This window comes from Oncorhynchus clarkii, chromosome 7, assembly GCF_045791955.1.
Source record: "Oncorhynchus clarkii lewisi isolate Uvic-CL-2024 chromosome 7, UVic_Ocla_1.0, whole genome shotgun sequence".
Taxonomy (NCBI): Eukaryota; Metazoa; Chordata; class Actinopteri; order Salmoniformes; family Salmonidae; genus Oncorhynchus; species Oncorhynchus clarkii.
Window position 1 is genome coordinate 34469927 of NC_092153.1, and position 25647 is coordinate 34495573.

The 25647-nt window shown below is 41.4% G+C and overlaps 1 protein-coding gene across 1 annotated transcript in view; it reads right to left on the reverse strand.

Moving 5' to 3' along the window:
* The window catches only part of LOC139413221 (kinesin heavy chain-like), a 114940-nt gene that overhangs the window by 46520 nt on the left and 42773 nt on the right, over positions 1-25647 (reverse strand). Inside the window, exons 6-13 of the mRNA XM_071160347.1 lie at positions 24173-24228; positions 21432-21519; positions 20892-21016; positions 19207-19311; positions 18852-19000; positions 4201-4349; positions 3276-3508; positions 1264-1332 (exon numbers count right to left, since the gene is read on the reverse strand). Of these exons, the coding sequence (XP_071016448.1) occupies positions 1264-1332; positions 3276-3508; positions 4201-4349; positions 18852-19000; positions 19207-19311; positions 20892-21016; positions 21432-21519; positions 24173-24228 (974 nt within the window). The remainder of the gene's footprint in view (positions 1-1263; positions 1333-3275; positions 3509-4200; positions 4350-18851; positions 19001-19206; positions 19312-20891; positions 21017-21431; positions 21520-24172; positions 24229-25647) is intronic.

Here is a 25647-nt window from a genome sequence, read left to right on the forward strand (position 1 = left end):
CAATGGGTGACATGTCTGATGAGTATGCAAGCCATGGAAGAACTGGGAGATTTTCAGCTTCCAGGAATAGTACATAGTACAGATCCTTGCGAAATGGGGCCGTGCATTATCATGCTGAAACATGAAGTGATGGCGGTGGATGAATGGCAGGACAATTGTCCTCAGGAGTTCATGATGGTATCTCTGTGCATTCAAATTGCCATTGATAAAATGCATTTGTGTTCGCTGTCAGTACCTTATCCCTGGCCATAACCCCACTGTCACAATGGGGCATTCTGTTCACAACTTTGACATCAGAAAACCGCTCGACCACACAAGCCCCTAATTGCTGTCTGTCATCTGCCTGGTACAGTTGAAACCAGGATTCATCCGTGAAGTGCACACTTCTCCAGCGTGCCAGTTGCCATTGAAGGTGAGCATTTGCCCACTGAAGTAGGTTACGACAACGAACTGCAGTCTTGTCAAGACCCTGGTGAGGCCGATGAGCACGCAGATCAGATTCCCTGGCATGGTTTCTGATAGTTTGTGCAGAAATTCTGCATTTGTGGAATTCATAGTTTCATCAGCTGTCCGGGTGGCTGGTCTCAGACAATCCCGCAGGCGAAGAAGCCGGATTTAGAGGTCCTGGGATGGTGTGGTTACATGAGGTCTGCGGTAGTGAGGCCAGTTGGACATACTGCCAAATTCTCTAAAACAACATTGGAGGCGGCTTATGGTAGAGAAATTAACATTCCATTCTCTGGTATCAGCTCTGGTGTACATTCCTGCAGTCAGCATGCCAATTGCACGCTCCCTCAAAACTTGAGACACCTGTGGCATTGCGTAGTGTGAATTATCTGCACATTTTGAGTGGCATTTTATTGTCCCCAGCACAAGGTGCACCTCGGTAATGATCATGCTGTTTAATCAGCTTCTGTCAGGTGGATGGGTTTTCTTGGCAAATGAGAAATCCTCCCTAACCGTGATGTAAACAAATTAGTGCACAAAATTTGAGACAAATAAGCTTTTTGTGTGTATAGAACATTTCTGTGATCTTTTATTTCAGCTCATGAAACACTTTACATGTTGCGTTTATATTTTTGTTCAGTATAAATGAAATTAAATCACCCTGCAGATTCATTTTTCATTTGACAGTATTTTTGGCACAGATTTCTGCTCTTTTGCTTGACAAAAATGTCAATTAATCATCTCCTGCCAACTACTCAGTCTAAGTAAGCTCAGATGGGCTGAATAACAGAGGGATAGAGGAAGATAGTGTTGTACCTCTTCCTGGTCCAGCATCTGCTCCTTCAGCTTCTCCGCCAGCTGACTCTGCTGGTTGATCTCATCATCCTGTGTAGACACACAAACAAACACACACACACACACACACACACACACACACACACACACACACACACACACACACACACACACACACACACACACACACAGTGAAAACCAGGTATGTCATACAGAGCATTATGGGTAAAGTAGTTCATCATGCATATAGACAACCCACATGAAACAATACTATAGTATACTATGGTATAAATATCGTACTATTACTATATTTTTTTATACCAGAACATTGTTGAATATTTGTTGCTGATTGGCTAGAAGGGCATTCTAGAATGGACATTAAAACCAGATCACGGGACAGTTGTAAAAGGAATCTGGACAGTTGGAAAATATTCACTAGGTGCTCTATGTGTGGTTTAGGTTAATGTTCCATATTTTATGGATCTGGCTGTCAAGCAGCAGGAGGTGGCAATTGCCCATGTATTTGTCCATGTAATGTGTATAGCTAGCTAGCTGATAATATTTGCAAACTAGTACCAGTAGCTAGAAACTTTGCACAGGGTCAGTTGGCTAAATTTACTTTTTTATTTTTAGTTAGCTTGCTAACACGATCCCCTTTTCAACATTGTTTTTAAGAGTGTTTAATGCTGCTGACAGATATAATAGGCTACATTGAAATGATTGACCACATCAAATTACCTAGCTAGCTAAAGACAGATCATGTCAATTTGGCTAGTTATGTTTTTTCTCAATCACGTACAAGCAATTTTGGGATCTGTGTTGAAACGTATCTATAGCAGAACAGCAAGTGTATGTAAACTTCTGACCCACTCGAATTGTGATACAGTGAATTATAAGTGAAATAATCTGTCTGAAAAATGACTTGTGTCATGCACAAAGTAGATGTCCTAACCGACTTGCCAAAACTATAGTTTGTTAACAAGACATTTGTGGAGTGGTTGAAAAACTAGTTTTTCAACCTAAGTGTATGTAAACTTCCGACTTCAACTGTAAGTACGGCTGTGATAATCTTATTGCAGGCAGTTGTGTTCTTTTGATGCATCAATATCTATCCTGCAATTTTGTACAGTATAATATAGCTTTGATTAATGTATTTATGTTTTGAGAAGGCAACTTATTGAAAAATAATTTAGTTCTGTAATGCATGTTGTGAACTCTTTTTTGAAAATCGACACAAAAAAAAAAAGATTGAGAAAAGCTATAACAAGCTAACTTTCAGGGGATGAACTAGATAGCTAGTGATCTCATTGATTGATTTGCTTGACATCTATTAATGGTGATGACAGTAGTCAAACTGGAACTTTACCTGGATGAGTTTTGACTCAAATACTTGTCGATGTTAAGCTCATTCCAAAACAAAAGCCTAATCTCTGACGAAGCAAGATAAATGACACAAGTTGTTTGCTTAGCTAGCTATCTACAGTACATGCCAAATAGGTAGGCCAACCACACGTATCTAAAAATACATGATCAATTGATGTTTACTGATCATGAAGTGCATGCAGTTGCTTGCTGTATAGCTCTGATGATAGACCTACATGTGGGAAATTGTTTTGCATGGAATAACTTGTAAATTTGTAGTTAAGACTGTGCTCTTCAAGAGCGGATCATATTACAACCAAATAGTTGTAACATTTATTTCACATTCCCTTGAAAATGGCACTCGGTTGTAATGTTTTAAGCTGAGCTGGAGGTCTCCTTGCCCCCCAGAAGGCAAATCGAACACTCTGCACCGTATTGTGATGCTTACTGATAACAACCTATATTATTCTACAGTATACTACAAAATTCCATAGTATGTGCTACACATGATCGAGGGATACTACAATGTAGTATAGTATTTTACCAGAGGATGCTGGTGGGAGCAGCTATAGTAAACTGTAGTATTTTTTATGTGGGAATGACACTCCACTTATGTCACATCAAGCACCAATTTCAAATAGATGTTACATTTTGTGTGTGAACCCCCTCACCTTGTCGTCCAGCTGCTTGTAGAGCTTGCGTATCTCCTCCTCATACTTCTGTCTTTCCTCCTCTGAGATCCTGATCACTATAGAGGAGGAACTGTCTTCTCTAGGCAGCCGACTCAGACCGGAGGAGGAGCTCTCTTCTCTGGGGAGCCGACCCAGACTGTCATCTCTGGGTATCAGACACTCAAGAGGCACAGCACCAGGACACAACTGATCCAGCTCTGAGTCCTCCTCATCTGAGGGAGGGACAATGGATCATGAGAAGGACAGGCCTCATTGCGGGAGGTATGGGTGTAGGGGTGGGTGCGTGTGTGTGTGTGTGTGTGATTTTCTTTAGGGCTATGTTAGGCTATATTAGGCCCGATGTGTGTGTCCCTCTCTTCATGTGGCTCTGGAGCAGCAGACGAAGTGTCTACAGTCTAAAAAATATATGTGTCCATGTGTGTCTTGAGTATGTGTGTGTCTACAGTATATAATGTGCCTCTTAGGAGATGTTTATTTTTTTCTTTACCCTTTATTTAACTATGCAAGTCAGTTAAGAAAAAAATCCTATTTACAATGAATGCCTAGGAACAGTGGGTTAACTGCCTTGTTCAGGGGCAGAACGACAGATTCTTACCTTGTCAACTCAGGGATTTGATTTAGCAACCTTTCGGTTACTAGTCCAATGCTCTAACCACTAGGCTACCTGCCGCCCCAGGTAGCCTAGTGCTCTGAGGATTACTGAAATATAAGAATCCATAAAGCATAAAGGCACAAAGAAATCTGCCTCCAGGACACTGTGGGAGAAGGCAATTCATCTTTGAGAGTGTGTGTTCGTGTGTGTGTTTGCCTGCTCGTGCCTCGTGTTTTTTTCGTGCATGCCTGTGCGTGTGTCTCAGTGTCTATGTGCCTGTGTGCCGGTGTGCGTGTCCGTAGGTGGCCTCACCATTCATCCACCTGTTGAGCTCAGACTCCAGTCTCTGTACCGTCTCCTTCATCATCCGGTTCTTCTCCTTCTCCTTCTCATACTTCTTCTTCCACTGTTCTGCCGTCAGCTCCAGATTCACTGACGCTGTGTTCCTGATCGTCTTAGCTCTGGGGTAGAGAGAGAGACAGAGGAGATGGTAGTGAGGCATAAGGCTGTATGAGTTAGGTAGAGATTGTGCAATTGTATGGATTCTATTGTTCTGGATTGCCTTAGTGATTCAATGGAACACGCATAGGTAATGACTCAGTTGGATGAAAGACGTAGGAGAATGTAGTGATGTATAGATAGGCTCTGTAAATTTGACATGACATTGTTCTTAGGTACAGATTCTATAATTGTATGGATTCACTCTCGCCAAAATCTGTCCAGAATAAGCCCAATGTGTTTATACGGGTTTAAAGGGGAAACACTATGATTTAAAACGCCAGCTATCTGTAACTGTAAATCGCCATATTGGCATTGTTGCGTCACTGGCAGGAGAGAACATATTGGAACTCCCAAAAATGTCTGACTTTACCGAGTCTGAGAAGGAGTTTTTACAGAGAATTAACTTATTTAAGTTAGGGAGCCAATAAACCTACTGAAGCCATTCATGTTTGAGCCGATCGTTCCCCCAGATCTCGTAGCAGTAACAACACATACAGTGGGGCAAAAAAAGTATTTAGTCAGCCACCAATTGTGCAAGTTCTCACACTTAAAAAGATGAGAGAGGTCTGTAATTTCCATCATAGGTACACTTCAACTATGACAGACAAAATGAGAAAAATAATCCAGAATATCACATTGTAGGATTTTTTATGAATTAATTTGCAAATTGTGGTGGAAAATAAGTATTTGGTCAATAACAAAAGTTTATCTCAATACTTTGTTATATACCCTTTGTTGGCAATGACAGAGGTCAAACGTTTTCTGTAAGTCTTCACAAGATTTTCACACACTGTTGCTGGTATTTTGGCCCATTCCTCCATGCAGATCTCCTCTAGAGCAGTGATGTTTTGGGGCTGTTGCTGGGCAACACGGACTTTCAACTCCCTCCAAAGATTTTCTATGGGGTTGAGATCTGGAGACTGGCTAGGCCACTCCAGGACCTTGAAATGCTTATTACGAAGCCACTCCTTCGTTGCCCGGGCGGTGTGTTTGGGATCATTGTCATGCTGAAAGACACAGCCACGTTTCATCTTCAGTGTCCTTGCTGGTGGAAGGAGGTTTTCACTCAAAATCTCACGATACATGGCCCCATTCATTCTTTCCAGAATCAGTCGTCCTGGTCCCTTTGCAGAAAAACAGCCCCAAAGCATGATGTTTCCACCCCCATGCTTCACCGTAGGTATGGTGTTCTTTGGATGCAACTCAGCATTCTTTGTCCTCCAAACACGACGAGTTGAGTTTTTACCAAAAAGTTATATTTTGGTTTCATCTGACCATATAACATTCTCCCAATCTTCTTCTGGATCATCCAAATGCTCTCTAGCAAACTTCAGACGGGCCTGGACATGTACTGGCTTAAGCAGGGGGACACGTCTGGCACTGCAGGATTTGAGTCCCTGGCTGCGTAGTGTGTTACTGATGGTATGCTTTGTTACTTTGGTCCCAGCTCTCTGCAGGTCATTCACTAGGTCCCCTTGTGTGGTTCTGGGATTTTTGCTCACCGTTCTTGTGATCATTTTGACCCCACGGGGTGAGATCTTGCGTGGAGCCCCAGATCGAGGGAGATTATCAGTGGTCTTGTATGTCTTCCATTTCCTAATAATTGCTCCCACAGTTGATTTCTTCAAACCAAGCTGCTTACCTATTGCAGATTCAGTTTTCCCAGCCTGGTGCAGGTCTACAATTTTGTTTCTGGTGTCCTTTGACAGCTCTTTGGTCTTGGCCATAGTGGAGTTTGGAGTGTGACTGTTTGAGGTTGTGGACAGGTGTCTTTTATACTGATAACAAGTTCAAACAGGTGCCATTAATACAGGTAACGAGTGGAGGACAGAGGAGCCTCTTAAAGAAGAAGTTACAGGTCTGTGAGAGCCAGAAATCCTGCTTGTTTGTAGGTGACCAAATACTTATTTTCCACCATCATTTGCAAATAAATTCATAAAAAATCCTATAATGTGATTTTCTGGATTTTTTTCTCATTTTGTCTGTCATAGTTGAAGTGTACCTATGATGAAAATTACAGGCCTCTCTTATATTTTTAAGTGGGAGAACTTGCACAATTGGTGGCTGACTAAATACTTTTTTGCCCCACTGTATATGCTGCCTGAAACACAAACTGGTGTGAGTCTGGATGCTGCCAGGTAATGGCTAGAGTAAAAGTGTGTGTGTTGTAGAGAGATGGTGGCGATACAGCACAAAATCCCAGCAGAGAGAGCAGAAAGAGAGAATTGGACAAGTGTGTCGTTTCTTGCATAAGGCGTGCATAGCCAGAAGCAAAGGCATTGAATAAAAGTTGGAATAAAACCAGTTAATTTAGTAAATCTAGCCTAGCCTAAGACATAATAAACCATTTGACATTAGTTTTCCATATCTCCCCACTGACAATTCACCACATTCTTTATGGTAGAATTATTGTTACATTATCCACTTTTTGGACATTAGAGTTTTGGGAAGGCAAAAGTCTCTGGAAACAAAGGGACATTCCTTTATCCAATACTGGAGGGTAGAGAGAGAGAGAGTCCTCTCCTGCTTAATTTATGACCGGGTGTGGAGGTGTCAAAACCATCCAGCATCTAGTGAATGCTCACAGGACAGTCATGACAACTACATGACCAAAAATATGTGGAGACCGGGTGTTTCGACCATCTCATTACAAATTCATGGGAATTAATATGGAGTTGGTCTCCCCTTTGCTGCTATAACAGACTTCACTCTTCTGGGAATGCTTTCCACTAGATGTTGGACCATTGTTGTACCCCAAACTGTTGCCACAAAGTTGGAAGCACAGAATCGTCTAAAATGTCATTGCACACTGTACCGTTAAGATTTCCCTACACTGGAACTAAGGGGCCAAGCCAAACCATGAAAAACAACCCCAGATCATTATTCCACCTCCACCAAACTTTACAGTTGCCACTATGCACTCGGGCAGGTAGCGTTCTCCTGGCATCTGCCAAACTCAGATTTGTCTGTCAGACTACCAGACAGTGAAGAGTTATTCATCACTCCAGAGAATGCATTTCCACTGCTCCAGAGTTCAATGGCGGCGAGCTTTACACCACTCCAGCCGACGCTTGGCATTGCGCATGGTGATTTTACGCTTGTGTGCGGCTGCTTGGCCATGGAAACCCATTTCATGAAGCTCTCGAAAAAACAGTTATTCTGCTGATGTTGCTTCCAGAGGCAGTTTGGAACTTGGCAGTGAGTGTTGCAACCAGGGACAAATTATTTTTACGCACTACACACTTCAGCACTTGACGGTCCTGTTCCGTGAGGTTGTGTGGCATACCATTTCGCAGCTGAGCCGTTGTTGTTCCTAGATGTTCCTAGGTGGCATCCCACGACAGTGCCACATTGAAAGTCACTGAGCTCTTCAATAAGGCCATTCTACTGCCAATGTCTGTCTATGGAGATTGCATGGCTGTGTGCTCGATTTTATACACCTGTCAGCAACGGGTATGGCTGAAATAGCCGAATCCACTAGTTTGAAGGAGTGTCCATATACCTTTGTATATATACTGTATATTTATGTTTTTCCAAAATTATACAGTTACTCCTCTAAATAAAATCTATCAAAATACTTCACCAGAGAGGATGACTTAGCCACAGACGATCATTAGCTTCTTTCTGGATTGTTTCAAATCAAGTCGGTAGGCCTATGCCTATTTGGGAAGCTCGCAATTTCGGTAGCCCGTGACAATATACCAAGTTGATTATTGAGTTGCGGCTGTCAGTAATAAGCATCTATGAGTAAAGATAATGTGTTTTGAGTATAATTTTAAATATGAGACAAGAGAAGGGGAAGGGTGTGTGGCTAAGATATGGCTCATCTCTCTTCAGAATGTATGCAATCAGCTGTTTCCTGACAATTGTTGAGCATTCATTGTTTTATTATTCTTTGATTGTTTATTTTTATAAATTCCACAAGCACATATGGCCTAGTAAATGTACCGTTGATCCCAGTCACATTCATTTCTGTTAATGCATGTATTAATTACATTTGTTTACTGTTCTCATTCTCAGAGTGGACACGTTGTTTGCATAGTTCACAACCTGCTACACTTGTGAGAAAAAGGTTTTGATTCATTTCATAACCATTTCATAACCATTTGAGTTGTCTTCTTTGGAGTGCTCCATGTGAGCAATGAGCATGTGTCGGTTTCTCTATCCTGATAATGTTGAGGGAGAGTGCGTGACTGAGCACTCATAGCAGAACCTGGCCTGCTGCGCCCAAATGTAGAAAAGAGATGTCTGATTTCTGATTGTATTTACTCACCACGTCTACCACTACCACATAAGATGAGCCTCTAAGTAATTTTTCCTTCACCTCATTGCCGACAGTCTGTTTTTCTAAGATACATTGCGAATGATAATAGTTCCTCACAAGCTAGGTTTTCATCCTTTTGGCAACATGTTTTTCATTGGAATATTGTAAAGTCTGCATAAAAAGCATTTTCCCACCAGAGATGTGTTTCCATCCAAGTGACTTGTTGTGGATAAAAGGCTGTGCGTGATGACATAGTGTACATAAACATTTTAAAAATACAAGTTAAATGGGTTTCCATCTATTTTCAACTCTACTGATTCTTTTGTCACAAAATAAAATGTGCGTTAAATTATAGCGAATGTGCCACTCTGGTCTTGGCACATGTGTTCTAGCCAACAGCTGGCAGATAAAGTGTGGGTATAGCCTACATGATGAGATTCTTATGGACAAAATAGTGAGTTTGTCTTTAATTGTCAAGCCAAGCATTGATCATAATGTCACCAGAATAAGATCCTCAATGTTTATTGTAGTGAAGCTTCAAGCTTATCACCATATACTTTCACCACCCTGTGAAGTTCATCATAATTTATTTAATCTGTAATAGAGGGTTTCCCAACCTTGTGAAGATACTGGAGGAAACAGGTAGAAAAGTATCTATATCCAAAGTAAAATGAGTCCTATATCGACATAACCTGAAAGACCGCTCAGCAAGGAAGAAGCCACTGCTCCAAAACCACCATAAAAAGCCAGACTACGGTTTACAACTGTACATGTGGACAAAGATCGTACTTTTTGGAGAAATGTCCTCTGGTCTGATGAAACAAAAATAGAACTCTTGACCATAATGACCATCATTATGTATGGAGGAAAAAGGGGGAGGCTTGCAAGCTGAGGAACACCATTCAACCGTGAAGCACGGGGGTGGAAGCATCATTTTGTGTGTGTGCTTTGCTGCAGGAGGGACTGGTGCACTTCACAAAATAGATGGCATCATGAGGTAAAAAAAGTATGACAATATATTGAAGCAACATCTCAAGACATCAAGTTAAAGCTTGGTCACAAATGGGTCTTCCAAATGGACAATGACCCCAAGCATTCGTAATGCTATTGGTCAACGCCTTTCATCTGCAAAAACCCCAGTCTTGCTCATTATTCAGTACTTGGCTAAGGTGTTTGTAAACTTCCGACTTAAACTGTATTTTAAAATATATTTGAATACATATCTCAGGAAGTGACTACTTTTCTGAAACTATTGGATTGGTTGCCTTCAACTAATGGCAGGGCTGTATCTGGAACTACATGTGAAAGATAGAAATAGAATAAATAGAGCACACACAATCTCCTATCAGGTATTCCCAAACTGCGGTATGCGCAATACCGTCGGGGGTACGCCAAATAAAAATGTGATTCACATTTTCAAACAGTCCAATTTTCCAACGGGCTATACATTTAGGTGCATTTTTTTCCTCACCTGAGTAGCCTCGTTTCACTGCCCAAAATAAAATTTTACTATCTAGTGTTCAGCGAAATAACAACACAATGTCAAATACAGGTAGGCTAGTCAAATAACTAACATCCAATCACATTAACCATTACTCTCTCGCAGGAATTCCACTAACGGTCCGTACGTAGCCAAACGTAACTGCTGCTCATGTTGGTGTCTGTACTGATGGCTCAAAAGCCATAGGGAGACATAGTGGAGTGGTAACACGAGTGGTGCAAGCAGTTGCTCCTGACGTCACTTGGGTACACTGCAGCATCCACCGAGAGGCTCTTGCTGCCAAGGGAATGCCTGACAGCTTGTAAGATGTTTTGTACACTGCAGTGAAAATGGTGTATTTTATTAAAGCCAGGCCCTTGAACTCTCGCTTAAAGTTTTCTTTACTGACCATAATTTTCACTTGTCTGACCGCATGCATGATGACTAGCTTCTCATACGACTGGCCTATCTGGGTGATGTTTTTTCTCGCCTGACTGATCTGAATCTAACTGTACTCAATGTGCGGGACAAAATTGAGGCTATGATTAAGAGGTTGGAGGTTAAGAGGTTGGAACTCTTCTCTGTCTGCATTAACAAGAGAAGACATTTTTTGGTGTGCAAATGAACTCAAGCTTACAGACAATGTCAAATGTGATATAGCGAAGCACCTGAGTGAGTTGAGTGCGCAATACGTTATCCCTTTCATGCCCTGCCTCCAGTCCACTTACTGATATCTGAACAAGAGAACCTCATCGAAATTGCAACAAGCGGTTCTGTGAAAATTTAATCAGAAGCCACTGCCAGTTTGGGCTGCACTCAGATTATCCTGCATTGGCAAACCACGCTGTCAAGACACTGATGCCCTTTATTTTAACTTTATTTAACTATGCAAGTCAGTTAAGAACACATTCTTATTTTCAATGACAGCCTAGGAACAGTTAACTGCCTTGTTCAGGGGCACAACAACAGACTTTTACCTTGTCAGCTCAGGGATTCGATCTTGCAACCTTTCGGTTACAAGTCCAACGCTCTAACCACTAGGCTACCTGCCGCCCCAGATTCTCGGCCCTCACTAGCATAAAAACTAAATACAGGCACAAACTGTGTGTGGAAAAGGATTTAAGACAGACTCTCTCCAATACAACCCAACATTGCAGAGTTATGTGCATCCCTTCAAGCACACCCTTCTCTTTAACCTGTGGTGAGTTATTCAAAATGTTTGATGAACAAATAAGGTTTTATATGTAAGATGGTTAAATAAAGAGCAAAATTATTGATTATTATTAAATTATTATTTGTGTCCTGGTCCTATAAGAGCACTTTGTCACTTCTCACGAGCCGGTTTGTGACAAAAACTCACACTCATTCTTATGTTTAATAAATGTATTGTATAGTGTGTGGCAGGCTTACAATGATGGCAAAAATCTAAATTTGAGAGTGCGCTGACCCTGGTTCTAGAGGGGGTACACAGATTGAATGTTTGAAGGGGTATGGGACTATAAAATGTTTGGCAACCACTGTCTATTCCAATCTATCTGACAGTCATATTGGATCTATGCAATATATTTCTATCTCAATATTTGGTAAAAGTCCATTCTCCTGATTATCCATTGCCCCAGGTGTACATAATCAAGTCAAAACAAATAAGAAATTATATTTTGTATATTTTACAAGTATAAATAAGTTGTGACGTTCAAATACTATATGACTCTTTCAACATGCCACTGAAAAGGTTGAAAGATGCAATTCATTGTATGATACCTGAAAATGATGCATCGTTTGCATTTGCAAATATGCAAATAGCAAGTTAGATGCTTAGCAAAAACAACTTAGAAACCTCTTTGTCCATCTGGGGGTAAGTGTTCACATGGTAAGTGTTCACACAATACCATATTTAAAGGGATAGTTCACTCGCAATACAAACTAACATGATTTTCCACCTACCTTAGTAGTAGTTGATTAAAGGCCGTTTTGGAATATTTTGTTTCCTTTCGACACTTATTAGCCATATTTTTTACTGTTGGCATTCTCAGTAAGACTTCAAATCAACAACAATGCAATATAGTAATAATCAACGTTACTACACATGTAAAATAACTTGATGTCAAGTGTTACTGCGTTACCTTATGTCTCACTCATTATGAAAATATATTTGTTAGTCATTGTGAAGCTGCAAAAGTGGTCTACTCTAAAGTTGACATTCCATGTCCCTTATGTATTTAATTCAAGGCTATAGCCAATATGAAGATTCACATAAGAGCCCTTCAAACCAATTGATTACGATCATAATGTATATTTAGACTAATTCAACTAACTGTTGTAGTTTTTGTATCTTCATCAAATATTTGTCAGCCATCAAATACATATTTGTGTGTGTTCAAATGACTTGCTTATATTCAATTACCTTAAAACATGATTTGGTTTTCTGAGAGGTATTCAAATACTTTCCAATATTTTTTGTTTTTCTGAGACCTGTATTTGAATTTCAAAGAAAGTAGTTAAAACTGACTACATAGAGTATTTGAAAAGTTGGTATTTTCAAATAAAGTACAAAATACCACTATTTTCTGCCCAGGTCTGTGTGAATGTGTGAGTGTGAGTGTATTCCTGTGTTTTTATTTATTCCTTATTTTACCAGGTTATCTGGCTAATGTTGATATTTTGTAGAAAGCCATTGTTGATACTAGCCAGATTGCAACAGCTACAAGATCTACAAGATGACAAAGAAACAATGTAATTCACTCTCCATAATCTCATACTGCCAGTGCCAGTTCACTCTCCATTACCCCATACTACCAGTGCCAGCCCATAGCCATACAGTATGTTTAGCTACAGTAGCTAGCTAGCTAAGGACACTGCAATAACTCAGCAGCTAACACAGGCAGCTGTTGGAAACTAGCTAATCCATTGTGATTTTATTATCATATTAATACCAGCTACAGTGGTTACCTAGTGTAGAGGAAGTATTTAGTGTTGTGTGCATTGCATCTTTGCACTTAGCTAGCTACCATCCGTGGATAAACTGAGAAAATGCCCTATTCTTTATTTTTTTTGTTAGCTCCCACATGGGGGGGGTTCGTGCTCTCTGACTGGCTCAAAGTCAACTTGTTGGCCACTGATGACCGTTGCGATTCTACAGTTGTGGCCAAAAGTTTTGAGAATGACACAAATATACATTTTCACAAACTCTGCTGCCTCAATTTGTTTGATGGCAATTTGCATATACTCCAGAATGTTACGAAGAGTGCTCAAATTAATTGCAATTAATTGCCAAATCCCTCTTTGACATGCAAATGAACTGAATCCCAAAAAAACATTTCCACTGCATTTCAGCCCTGCCACAAAAGGACCAGCTGACATCATGTCAGTGATTCTCTCGTTAACACAGGTGTGAGTGTTGATGAGGACAAGGCTGGAGATCACACTGTCATGCTGCTTGAGTTCGAATAACATTGTTCTTCCTCTGTCAACCATGGTTACCTGCAAGGAAACACGTGCCGTCAGGATATTGCTGCCAGTAAGATTGCACCTAAATCAACCATTTATCGGATCGTCAAGAACTTCAAGGAGAGGGGTTAAATTGTTGTGAAAGCTTCAGGGCGCCCAAGAAGGTCCAGCAAGCGCCAGGACCGTCTCCTAAAGTTGATTCACCTGTGGGATTGGGGCACCACCAGTACAGAGCTTGCTCAGGAATGGTAGCAGGCAGGTGTGAGTGCATCTGCACACACAGTGAGGCGAAGACTTTTGGTGGATGGCCTGTGGTCAAGAAGAGCAGCAAAGAAGCCACTTCTCTCTAGGAAAAACATCAGGGACAGACTGATATTCTGCAAAAGGTACAGGGATTGGACTGCTGAGGACTGAGGTAAAGTCATATTCTCTGATGAATCCCCTTTCCGATTGTTTGGGGCATCCAAACAAGGTGAGCGCTACCATCAGTCCTGTGTCATGCCAACAGTAAAGCACCCTGAGACCATTCATGTGTGGGGTTGCTTCTCAGCCAAGGGAGTGGGCTCACTCACAATTTTGCCTAAGAATACAGCCATGAATAAAGAATGGTACCAACACATCCTCTGAGAGCAACTTCTCCCAACCATCCAGGAACAGTTTGGTGACGAACAATGCCTTTTCCAGCATGATGGAGCACCTTGCCATAAGGCAAAAGTGATAACCAAGTGACACGGGGAACAAAACATTGATATTTTGGGTCCATGGCCAGGAAACTCCCCAGACCTTAATCCCCTTGAGAACTTGTGGTCAGTGCTCAAGAGGTGGGTGGACAAAAAAAAACACAAACTCCAAGCATTGATTATGCAAGAATGGGCTGCCATCAGTCAGGATGTGGCCCAGAAGTTAATTGACAGCAAGGCAGGGCGGATTGCAGAGGTCTTGAAAAAGAATGGTCAACCTTGCAAATATTGACTCTTTGCATCAACCTCTTGTAATTGTAAATAAAGGCCTTTGACACTTATGAAAGGCTTGTAATTATACCTCAGTATCCCATAGTAACATCTGACAAAAAATATCTAAAGACACTGAGGCAGCAGACTTTGTGAAAAGTTATATTTGTGTCATTCTCAAAACTTTTGGCCACGATTGTACAAGTAGAATCGGTAGGTTTGCCGCTACCGGGTTGGAACGCAGCAGGTACCACTTTTGTTCTTTCAAGAGTAGGAACGGCCTACCACTGTTATAAGTACCTATCAGAAGTGAGATTCTCGTGTTTGAGTTTATTTTATTTTTACAGGGACAGTGCACATTAATCAATGTTTCAGTAAAAGTGCCGGTTTTAGCCAGCCGGCTAATTTTCAACCTCAGTCACTGAGCATGTTATTAAAAACAATTGCAATACAGACAATCAATGAGCAGTGAGCACACGCAGAGCAACATAGGACAAGCAAGACGTAGCATACAGACAGAGCAACATAGCACAAAAAGCAACCAGACAAAATCCATAAAAGCAACAAAGTGTTTCCACACCTCACAAGCTACAGACAACATGGAAAGTGACAATACACAGCTAGGGATTATGTTCACAAATCTGATTGGCCTTTAGCCATGTCTTCATGTTTTTTTGTGAAAGTGTGATAGGTGGTGCAGCTATGGGTGTCTGATGGCAGTGTATTCCAGACATGGGAAGCTCTTACAGAGAAAGCGGATTTACAAAATGTGCTTTTCCTTAAGGTCACCTCTCATGGCAGACCTTGTGGAACTGCTGCCATATGTTTGGGTTTTCTGTTTAACAAAAATACTGAGTGGAGGGGGAACCAGGCCATTTACGATCTTGAATATAAGACACGCGTGGGTGTATTGCACAAGATTTTCCCAACTCAGGAGCTCATGCTTTCTGAGGATGTAACAGTGATGATGGCTATTGGGCTTCCTATCAAGCACTTTGAGAGCCTGCTTGTAGACAGACTGAATGGGTTTTAATGTTGTACAGCAAGCTTGGGCCCAACTAGTCAAGCGGTATGTTAAGTGGGGGAGTATCATAGATTTGAAGTACAGTTTTGCTACCTCTGTAGTCAAACAATTTTGTATAAATCGGAAATTAGCTAGGTTCAATTTGGTTATTTGAATTACGTTTTTCACCTGCTTTTTAAAAGAGAGGTTGGAATCCAAGGTACTTAAAATCAGATACCACCTGGAGCTTCGCCTCTGACACATAGACATCTGGCTCAGTAGCATCTGTTGCCCTCTTTGTGAAGAACATGCAGACAGTTTTTTTCACATTGAGATGCAACACGAGTCACTGAGCCACTTTGTAACCTGGACCATTACAGTAGTGAGTTATTGTGCAGCTTGTTGTTTGCTCTTTGCATGCACATATATCACTGTATCATCTGCATACATTTGAACTTCAGACCCAGTACAGACAGAAGGCAGATCATTAATGTACAGGCTGAACAGGAGGGGCTCCAGTATTGACCCTTGGGGCACGCCCACATCATAGCTAAGAGTGGGCGACAGTTCATTGCTCACTCTGACACACTAAGTTCTGCCTTCAAGGTATAATTTCATCCATCTCAAGGCATCGGGGGAAAAGTTGAACTTGGACAATTTTGTGATCTCATGGTTAACAGTATCAAAAGCCTTCCTTAGGTCCAGAAACACAGCCCCAACAACGCCCCCTTTGTCCATCTTGGACTTCACACAGAAAGCAGTTGGCCGTTTCTGTGGAGTGTTTCGCTCTGAAGCCAAACTGCATGGAGTGTAATGTGAAGGGGCTGTTGTTGAGGTGGGCATCAGTTGTTCTACTACACACTTTTCAAAACTCTTCGACACCACAAGTAGTATACTAATGGCCTGTAGTTACTCACGTCAGCAGGGTCACCCGATTTAAAGATGGCCGTTATTACGGCCGACTTCCATACCCCTGGAAACACCCCCTGACCAATAGATGTGTTGGTGACCTTAGTAATGGGGCCAATGAGTGACTCTATGTAGTTTTTAAGAAAGGTAGAGTCCAGCCCAAGCACATCTTTGGCTTTATAGTTATTTAGTGAGCTAATCACCTTGTTCACCTTTGACTGAGAAACCTCCCTTATGATGAAGACAGGTTGAGCATAATTTACTAGCACTGAGCCCAAGAAACCAGTGGAGGGGTTCTGTGTCAGTAGAGTGCTCTTTTGGCCAGGTTTGGATTAGATTTTTTTTAGGAAACCATTTATTGTAGCCTGGATTGTGGATAGAAAAACCTGACTATCAGCTTCCACATCTGTATAGGACAAGAGATCATTCCAGTTAATTTCCTTAATTGCGTTTTCAAAATAATTGAATTCACTCTTAGGTATTCTTAGTTGATCCGGCTTTCTAACAGTAGAGAGGTTAAACCTGCTCTTAGACATCTTTCTGGCTATAAGTGTCAGATTATGATCAGATAGCCCAGTAACCATATTGAATGATTCAGTCACTCTCTCTGGTTTATTACTGAACACCAAATCAATCTGTGTTTTAGAGGAACAAGTCACCCTGGTTGGCCCTTTAACTAGCTGTGTAAGGTCAAAGGTATTAGTGATCCGTTTGAGGGTTTTCCTACAAGACTTGTCTTCATAATTCATGTTAAAATCTCCCATTAAGATGACCTCTTTCCCCTTTCCGAATAAGGGTAAAAGACATTTGGGGAGACAGTGTAACATTCAGGCCAATACATTCTAGTTCATTATCACATGACCAATAAATTTGTTTACATCAGATATGTTCTTTAATGTAAATCATCACACCACCTCCTCTTCCTTCAATCCTGTCTCTCCTGAAAACATTGTAGCCAGGCACAATCAAAGCAGCATATGGAGAGTTTTTATGGAGCCATGTCTCTGAGAGGCAGAGGAAGTTGTCAGGAGTTCACCTAGGGGTCATGATTGGGGCTGTACCAAATGATTGATGTATTGATTATGCTTATGTTTTATTAAAAGAAGGGGATGGGTTATAAGACCACTCCCTCCTTACATTTATACGGTCCTAGACTACAGATTAACAATATATATACATTATGAGGTTTTGTATATGTTTTCTAGTTCTCTCTCTCTGCCTCTTATAAAGAGACCCCTCTGAGAAATGTGTGACTGAGACAGAACTCTGCATGGGAGTGTAGTAGATAAGACTAGTCAGACATTCCACTATAAATCAACTTGGACAATTACTGCTAAGCTTTCAGATAACACGAATAACACAAAAAGCCTTGTTCATATAGATGTGTAGACATGGTTTTGGTCTCATGGGTAAAAGGTAATGACGTAGGCAGTGACATCACTAAGGCTGGACTTCGGGTTTAATAAAAGCAACTAAAGGCCTTTTCTATTTTGCAGAACTTATTCAGAAACATGTGTGCTATGTTCCTGATTGTCAACTTCTGTCTGCATCCCCCATATGACTCAAGAGTGAATTACACATTAAAAAAAGTCACATTTTCTGTGTTTTCTGACGGCTGGGTTTAGGCCGTTTTGTTTAGTTTGATTAAGGGCAGTTCGGTAGCGCAATTAACAATCCCTCCCGCTTACACTGGATGTGGGGAACTAATTAAGACAGCTTGCGTACCAGAAACAGAGTCAGGGATCGCATATAGCGACTTGGGTATGTTTGAAGAGTCAAATTCCATCCTGGAGCCGGGTGAGTCGAGAGAAACCGTGACGATCAGTGGATGAGGCCACCCACTGCTTTCCACTCCGGTGCGTATCGCTGGCTCGGTCATGTTAGGCCCAGGATTGAGTTGCACATCCACAGAGAGCAGGAGGGTAGTGAACAGGTAGTTTAACAGTTTCCGATAAATGTTGGACTTGTGTTTGTTATGCCTAAGCGGTTCAGTGGAATAGGGAGCGAGGTAGACTTGGCCATTATTCAGAACATTATGGTATGCTGTGTACTGTCCGCTCCCGTGGAACGGTGTACCAATGTGTTTGGTGTTGATATTCTCCAGCAGTAGATTGATTGTGTCATTCCAGCAAGGATGCACTGAGATTATCAGTAGAGCAGCTACATAACTGACAATCATGGCAATGTACTGGAGATAAAACACATAATTGCGCTTTAAATCTTTGCATGAGTTACTTAGCTGGGGTCGACGAACACCTGATGTTTTAGATAAAATAACAACATTTGTAGGAGAAGCAACACCTGCCGCACCACTCTCCCTTCCGTCTGCCATTTTGTTTCATGCTTTACAGCAACGACCAAGGGATGTGCATGTGTGTGTCCGTGCATGCATCCGTGTGTGTGTTTTACCGTTGTCCAAACATGAGTGTGGACTTGGTCTCCTGGTCGTTGTAGCTGGATGGAGAGCAGCAGATGAACATGGTGGTCCTGCAGTTCCCCCCTAGAGAGTCCTGCAGGATACGGGTCATCTTACTGTCACGGTATGGCACATGGGTCTTCTACAGGGTGGGGGGGGGGGGGGGGGGAGTTAGAGTAGAAAATACATGAATCGCTGAACCGGTCACTTTCTACATCATTGAGTCCACATTCCAGTTTCCTTTTATTTTTTTAATATCTTTTTTTATTAATTAGAAAATCCATTAATTTACATTTGATTTCACAACACCAAGATGAAGAATCATGGATGTAATAGGACTAGACTTACGGTTCCCTCGGCCAGAGCAGAGATGACGTTTCCTAGAGAAGATAGAGACTTGTTGATGTTCTTAGCTTCATCCAGCACAGCTCCCTCTGCTCCTGTCTTACTGACCTGTGGAAGCACATTACAAAACACATACAGTACAAAAGATTATACACAGAAACGTCACACACATTTTGTACTGTGTGTAATAAAGATCGATCAATATATACTGTACATATATACTGTACAGTCAGGTCCATAATTATTGGCAACCTTGATAAAGATGGGCAAAAAGACAAAATAAATACTAAGTTACATTGTATGCTAAATTGTATGCAAAACATTTTTGGAGAAATTATAAAAAAATGTACTAATACAATTGCTCAGAGAAAGATATTTCGCTTAACATCTAAGAACAAAACAAATCTAGAAAATATAGGAGTAAAAATGATTGGCACTCCTGTTTCCAATATTCTATTACCCTCCCCTTGCGAGGATAACGACACTGAGCCTTTAAAAAAAATGCTTTATGAGATTGGAGAACACGTTGGGAGGGATCTTAGACCATTCCTCCATACAGAATCTTTCCAGATCCTTGATATCCTTCGTCTGCTGTTATGGACAGACCTCTTCAATTCAAACCACAGGTTTGTCCAGAGACGAAGATGGTCATGGCAAAATTGAGACCTTTTGGTTTTTCCTTGTGAATTTTGATTAGTGCTTGGGGTTCTTGTCTTGCTGGAAGATCCGCTTGCGGCCAAGTGTCAGCCTCCTGGCAGAGGAAACCAGGTTTTTGGTTAAAATATCCTGGTACTTGGTAAAGTTCATGTTGCCGTTGACCTTAACAAGGGCCACATGACCAGTGGATGCAAATTAGCCCTATAACATCAAAGATGGTTCACAATATTTTAACATAAAACCGTCTGGAGTTTTATAGATGGCATTGGCACTTGGATTGGAACCAGTGCTATGGTCAGATGACCTGAAAAAATAGAGCTCTTTGGCCACACACACCAGTGGTGGGTTTGGCATTGAAAAACAAGCATATGCAGAAAAGTACATGATACATGCACCTATGGTAAAATATGGTGGTGGATCTTTGATATTATGGGGCGATTTTGCTTCCACTCGTCCTCAGGCCCTTGCTAGTTCACCAATGACCTATTACTGGAGACCTGAGAGCTGAGTGCCGATACAACGCTAATAAACACACTTGGGACTATATTAAGTGCTGTATGCAGAATCTACTTTTTTCTGCTGTAGTCAGCAGCAAGAACACTGGTCCCAATGCACATAGGTATAAATTAAGTTGCTAACTGTGGCCAATACAGAGTAGTAAAAAACCCATTTTAACATGGCAGACCAGTTGTACTGATCTGTGACTGAGATGGATGGAAGGAAAAGATAACAGAACAGTCAGATGAAAGAGAGAGAGAACACGTCTCTTGGGATGCAATAAAGATGGTTCATTAGTTACCCTAGGTAACTAGACTAGGTCTTCACCTCACCTCCTCACCTTAGCAGCCAGGTATGTAATTCAATCACTAAAGGCCAGTGTCTGTGACAAAGATTATGCCCAGTCCTGAACTAAAAATGGAAATTATTTATTAAAATAGGTTATTCTGTGGCCCTAAACGCATACTAAGTGTATTAGGATACAATAAAAATGCTTTGTTACCATTAACTACAGTAGGCTTTAACCTCCTCACCTTCTCACTCCCAGCCAGGTCCACCAGGTAGAGCTTCCCACACAGTTTTTGTTCTGTCTCCACGTGCTCCTGCTTGATGTTGATCAGGAAGATACTGTGACTCCTGGAGCTGTGCTCATTCATATCTGGAGAGGGGAGGAAAGGAGAGGTGATGTGATGTGAGGAGAGGTGTTTGTGTGAGAGTGGAGGACACAGTATATATACAAATATATTAAAAAATATATAAAGATAGAGATGTAAAAATATATACAAATATAAATATATATAAATATAAAGATAGAGATATAAAAAATATATAGAAAAACACTGTGATAAACACCCCAGACACTATATAAGATTCTACAGAGTAACTCTACAGATGTGACTTTACACTTCACACTATAAATTGTACTAAGTGGCAGACTGCCAGAGTGGTGGCGGGACTTACTGGTGACAGCAACATGGCAGGGATGTAGCTAACACTGTGTCAAAAAACCTGCCACATACAGACTCTACAGATCATTTTTAAAGTGTCAGTGTCAGAGTGTCATTGGGACTTACTGGTGACAGCAACATGGCGGTTGGCTTTTCCTTCATCAATAACATCCATCACCTCCTCTGGGCTGGAGACAAAGCGCTCAGTGCAGCCCTGAGATTCCACAAATAAACGTTAGAATTGTTCGAATTCATTCCTGTTCACAAGAACAGGAATGACCTGTTATAACAGGCTACCAGGCTACCTGCTATAATGACTAACATATAGCACTAACATATGTAACCATGAAGTGCATTGAAATGGTAGTTAGGTCACATCAATGCCACCATCCCAGACACCCTAGACTCAGTCCAATTTGCATGCCTCCCCAACAGATCCATAGACGACGCATTCTTAATTGCACTCCAGACTGCCCTCACCCACCTAGATAAGAGGAATACCAACAGTGCATTCGGAAAGTATTCAGACCCCTTCCCTTGTTCCACATTTTGTTAAGTTACATACTTATTCTAAAATGGATTAAATAATTTTTTTTCCTCATCAATCTATACACAATCATTTTTCCAAAAACTGTTTACAGACAGATTATTTCACTTATAATTCAGTGTATCACAATTCCAATAGGTCAGAAGTTTACATACACTAAGTTGACTGTGCCTTTAAACAGCATGGGAAAAATCCAGAATATTATGTCATGGCTTTAGAAGCTTCTGATAGGCTAATTGACATAATTTGAGTCAATTGGAGGTGTACCTGTTGATGTATTTCAAAGCCTACCTTCAAACTCAGTGCCTCTACACTTGACATCATGGTAAAATCAAAAGAAATCATCCAAGACCTCAGAAAATAAATGTAGACGTCCACAAGTCTGTTTCATCCTTGGGAGCAATTTCCAAAAGCCTGAAGGTACCACGTTCATCTGTACAAACAATAGTACGCAAGTATAAACACCATGGGACCACGCAGCCGTCATACCGTTCAGGAATAAGATGCGTTCTGTCTCCTAGAGATGAACGTACTTTGGAGCGAAAAGTGCAAATCAGTCCCAGAACAACAGCAAAGGACCCTGTGAAGATGCTGGAGGAAACAGGTACAAAAGTATCTATATCCACAGTAAAGCGAGTCATATATCGACATAACCTGGCCACTCAGCAAGGAAGAAGCCACTGCTCCAAAACCGCCATAAAATAGCCAGACTACGTTTTGCAACTGCACATGGGGACAAAGATCGTACTTTTGGAGAAATTTCCTCAGGTCTGATGAAACAAAAATACAATTGTTTGGCCATAATGACCATCGTTATGTTTGGAGGAAAAGGGGGAGGCTTGCAAGCCGAAGAACACCATCCCAACCGTTACCACTTTTTACTAGGATTAAATGTAGGATATGTGAAAAACAGAGTTTAAATGTTTTTGGTTAAGGTGTATGTAAACTTCTGACTTAAACTGTACATAAGTACTCAGACCCTTTGCTATAAGACTCGAAATTGAGCTCAAATGCATCCTGTTTCCATTGATCATCCTTGAGATGTTTCTACAACTTAATTGGAGTCCACCTGTGGTATATTCAATTGATTGGACATGATTTGGCTGGGGTCTTTAACAATTCTCAGAGCATTCCTTTCACACCGCCTGATATAAGTCCTGGGTGGAAGGGTGCTCGGCCCTAGTGATGTACTGGGCTGTCCGCACTACCAACTGCAGTGGCTTGAAAGCGTCAAGTTCCTCAATGTCCAAATCACTAAGGATGTAAAATGGTCCAAACACACAGACACACAGTCGTGAAGAAGGCGCAACAGCGGCTCCTCCCCTTCTGGAGGTTGAAAAGATTTGGTTGTACTGCTGCACCATTATACTTCTGCACCATTGAGAGCATCTTGACTGGCTGCATCACTGCTTGGTATGACAACTGCACCGCAGTTGGTAGTGCGGACAGCCCAGTACCTCACTAGGGCCGAGCACCCTTCCACCCAGGACTTATATCAGGCGGTGTGAAAGGAATGCTCTGAGAATTGTTAAAGACCCCAGCCACCCAAGCCATAGACTGTTCCCTCTGCTTCCGCATGGCAAGCGGTACCAGAGAAGCAAGTCTGACACCAAGAAGCAGCTGAATAGCTTCTATCCCCAAGCCATAAAACTGCTAAATGACAAACAAATTGGCTACACGGACTATCTGCATTGACCCTTTTTTTACACTGACTATGCACACTCACAGGACTCTACACACTCTCACACACACATTCACAGTGACACTCCACACACACACACACACACACACACACACACACACACACACACACACACACACACACACACACACACACACACACACACACACACACACTGACTCTACGCACACACACACAATCTTCGTATACTCTGCTGCTACTCCATTTATCATATTTCCTGATGCCTAGTCACCTTACCCCTATACATAACTACCCCTACCACTCCAGTATCCCTGCACATTATAAATATGGTATTGGCACTGACCCTATGCTGTACAGTATTAGATTACTTACTTTCTCGTGTTCGTCTTATTTATATTTCTTGTGTGTTTTTGTTCTACTTACTTTATTGTACTACGAATATTGATTATTGCATTGTTGGGAAAGAGCTTGCAAGAAAGGCATTTCAGTGTACTTGTGCATTTGACAATAAAACTAGACATTTGAATTAGTTGGAATTGTTTCCTGACGTAATAATGCTGTCATTATGACGATGACACTTCATGTAGAGCCCATCACAGATGAGACACAATTTACAGATGGCCAGTTAGTTAACATCCCATCAGCAGTCTGACTCACCTTCACATATGGCACCCTGTTCTTGTCCTCATGCACTGCCAGATTGGTTTTAGTCACTGAGAGAGACAGGTGCAGAAGAAGAGAGATGTCATTATTACCCTACAAGTACAATCACCAGAACTGGACAGGAACACCTGTTACTTACAGCATTTTCACACATTGTTCTGAGCTATAGTTAGATTCAGAGTTTGATTATTTGTTACATTGTATTTTTTCTTCTTCTTTTGGATTTCACATTGCCAAATGTCAAACGAATGAATAGGTCAAAACAAAACGATGAATTCATGGAAGTCATTTGTTTATTGGAAAAAAACGCTCACGTTAAATCCATCTATGAGAAGCATAAGCATGGGAAGCTTGTGTCTCCCTTAACGCTCTCGTTAAATCCATCTATGAGAAGCATAAGCATGGGAAGCTTGTGTCTCCCAAACATCATATTACTTTGGTCTTCCAACAACATGCAAAGCTGCTCTAACTGCAACTTGAATAGACTATATTCAGTAGCCTACATGCCCGGTATAGCCCGTGTTCCCTAATCTGCAACTGATGCGCTCATAAATGTAATGCTACTCAGAGATATCAAGTTATGGTACTGTGTGCTCGCAGTCAAACAACCAATAATACTACGGTGAACCACACCACAGTACAAATGGAATCAACCGAGACCACCCCTTTTTGAGCAAACCACGTTGCGTTGTTGAGTGGTTGCGTTGTTGAGTGCGCTCCCGGGTGCTGATAGTGTTCACACCAGTCCAAGCAAACCAAACTAAGTGGGGAAAATGCGCCAGAGTTCAGAAAAACCGCACCAAATCAATTTGGTGTGAAAGCCCTTTAAGTTCAGAGACTTTACTTTCATATTTTCCCAAAGGCCCAAAACAGTCAAATCAAATCAAAACGCATTGGAGTGCATTTCAGAGACACTTTACAAACACAGACACAACAGTTGCTTTATGTTTCAACTTTGTGTTTTTGATGGGAGATCATATTCAATCAGAACAGATTTACATCAAGGCTGTGTATACTCTCAGAGGTGTGTGTGTAATCTTTTTGTGTGACTGGAGTGTTTCTAAGCCTGACAAATCTGTTGCTGCTCTGACTCGAGCCCTCCTCAGGCCCTGACTTCCAATTTAATTTCAACTGGAAACAAGCTGTAAAACAGACACTCTCCTCCCGGACAGGACAGAAGAGCGACTAGGGCCATGTATGTACAGGTAGTTAGTTACATTATGTTTCAGGTTTGTGTGAGAGATCATATCCAATCAGATCAGATTTATGCCAAGGCTGTGGATACTCTCAGAGGTGTGTGTGTGTTGTTTTCTCTTTCCACCAGTGTTGTTTGTCTGCTTTCTCCCTTATTACCTCCTGCATTTGTTAGTGATCCACTGTTCTCTTGCTCTCTCTCCCCCTTCCTCTGCGCCCCCTTCTCTCTCTCTCTCCAGAATGTAGATGGGAACTCTCATCTCATCACTGCCTTA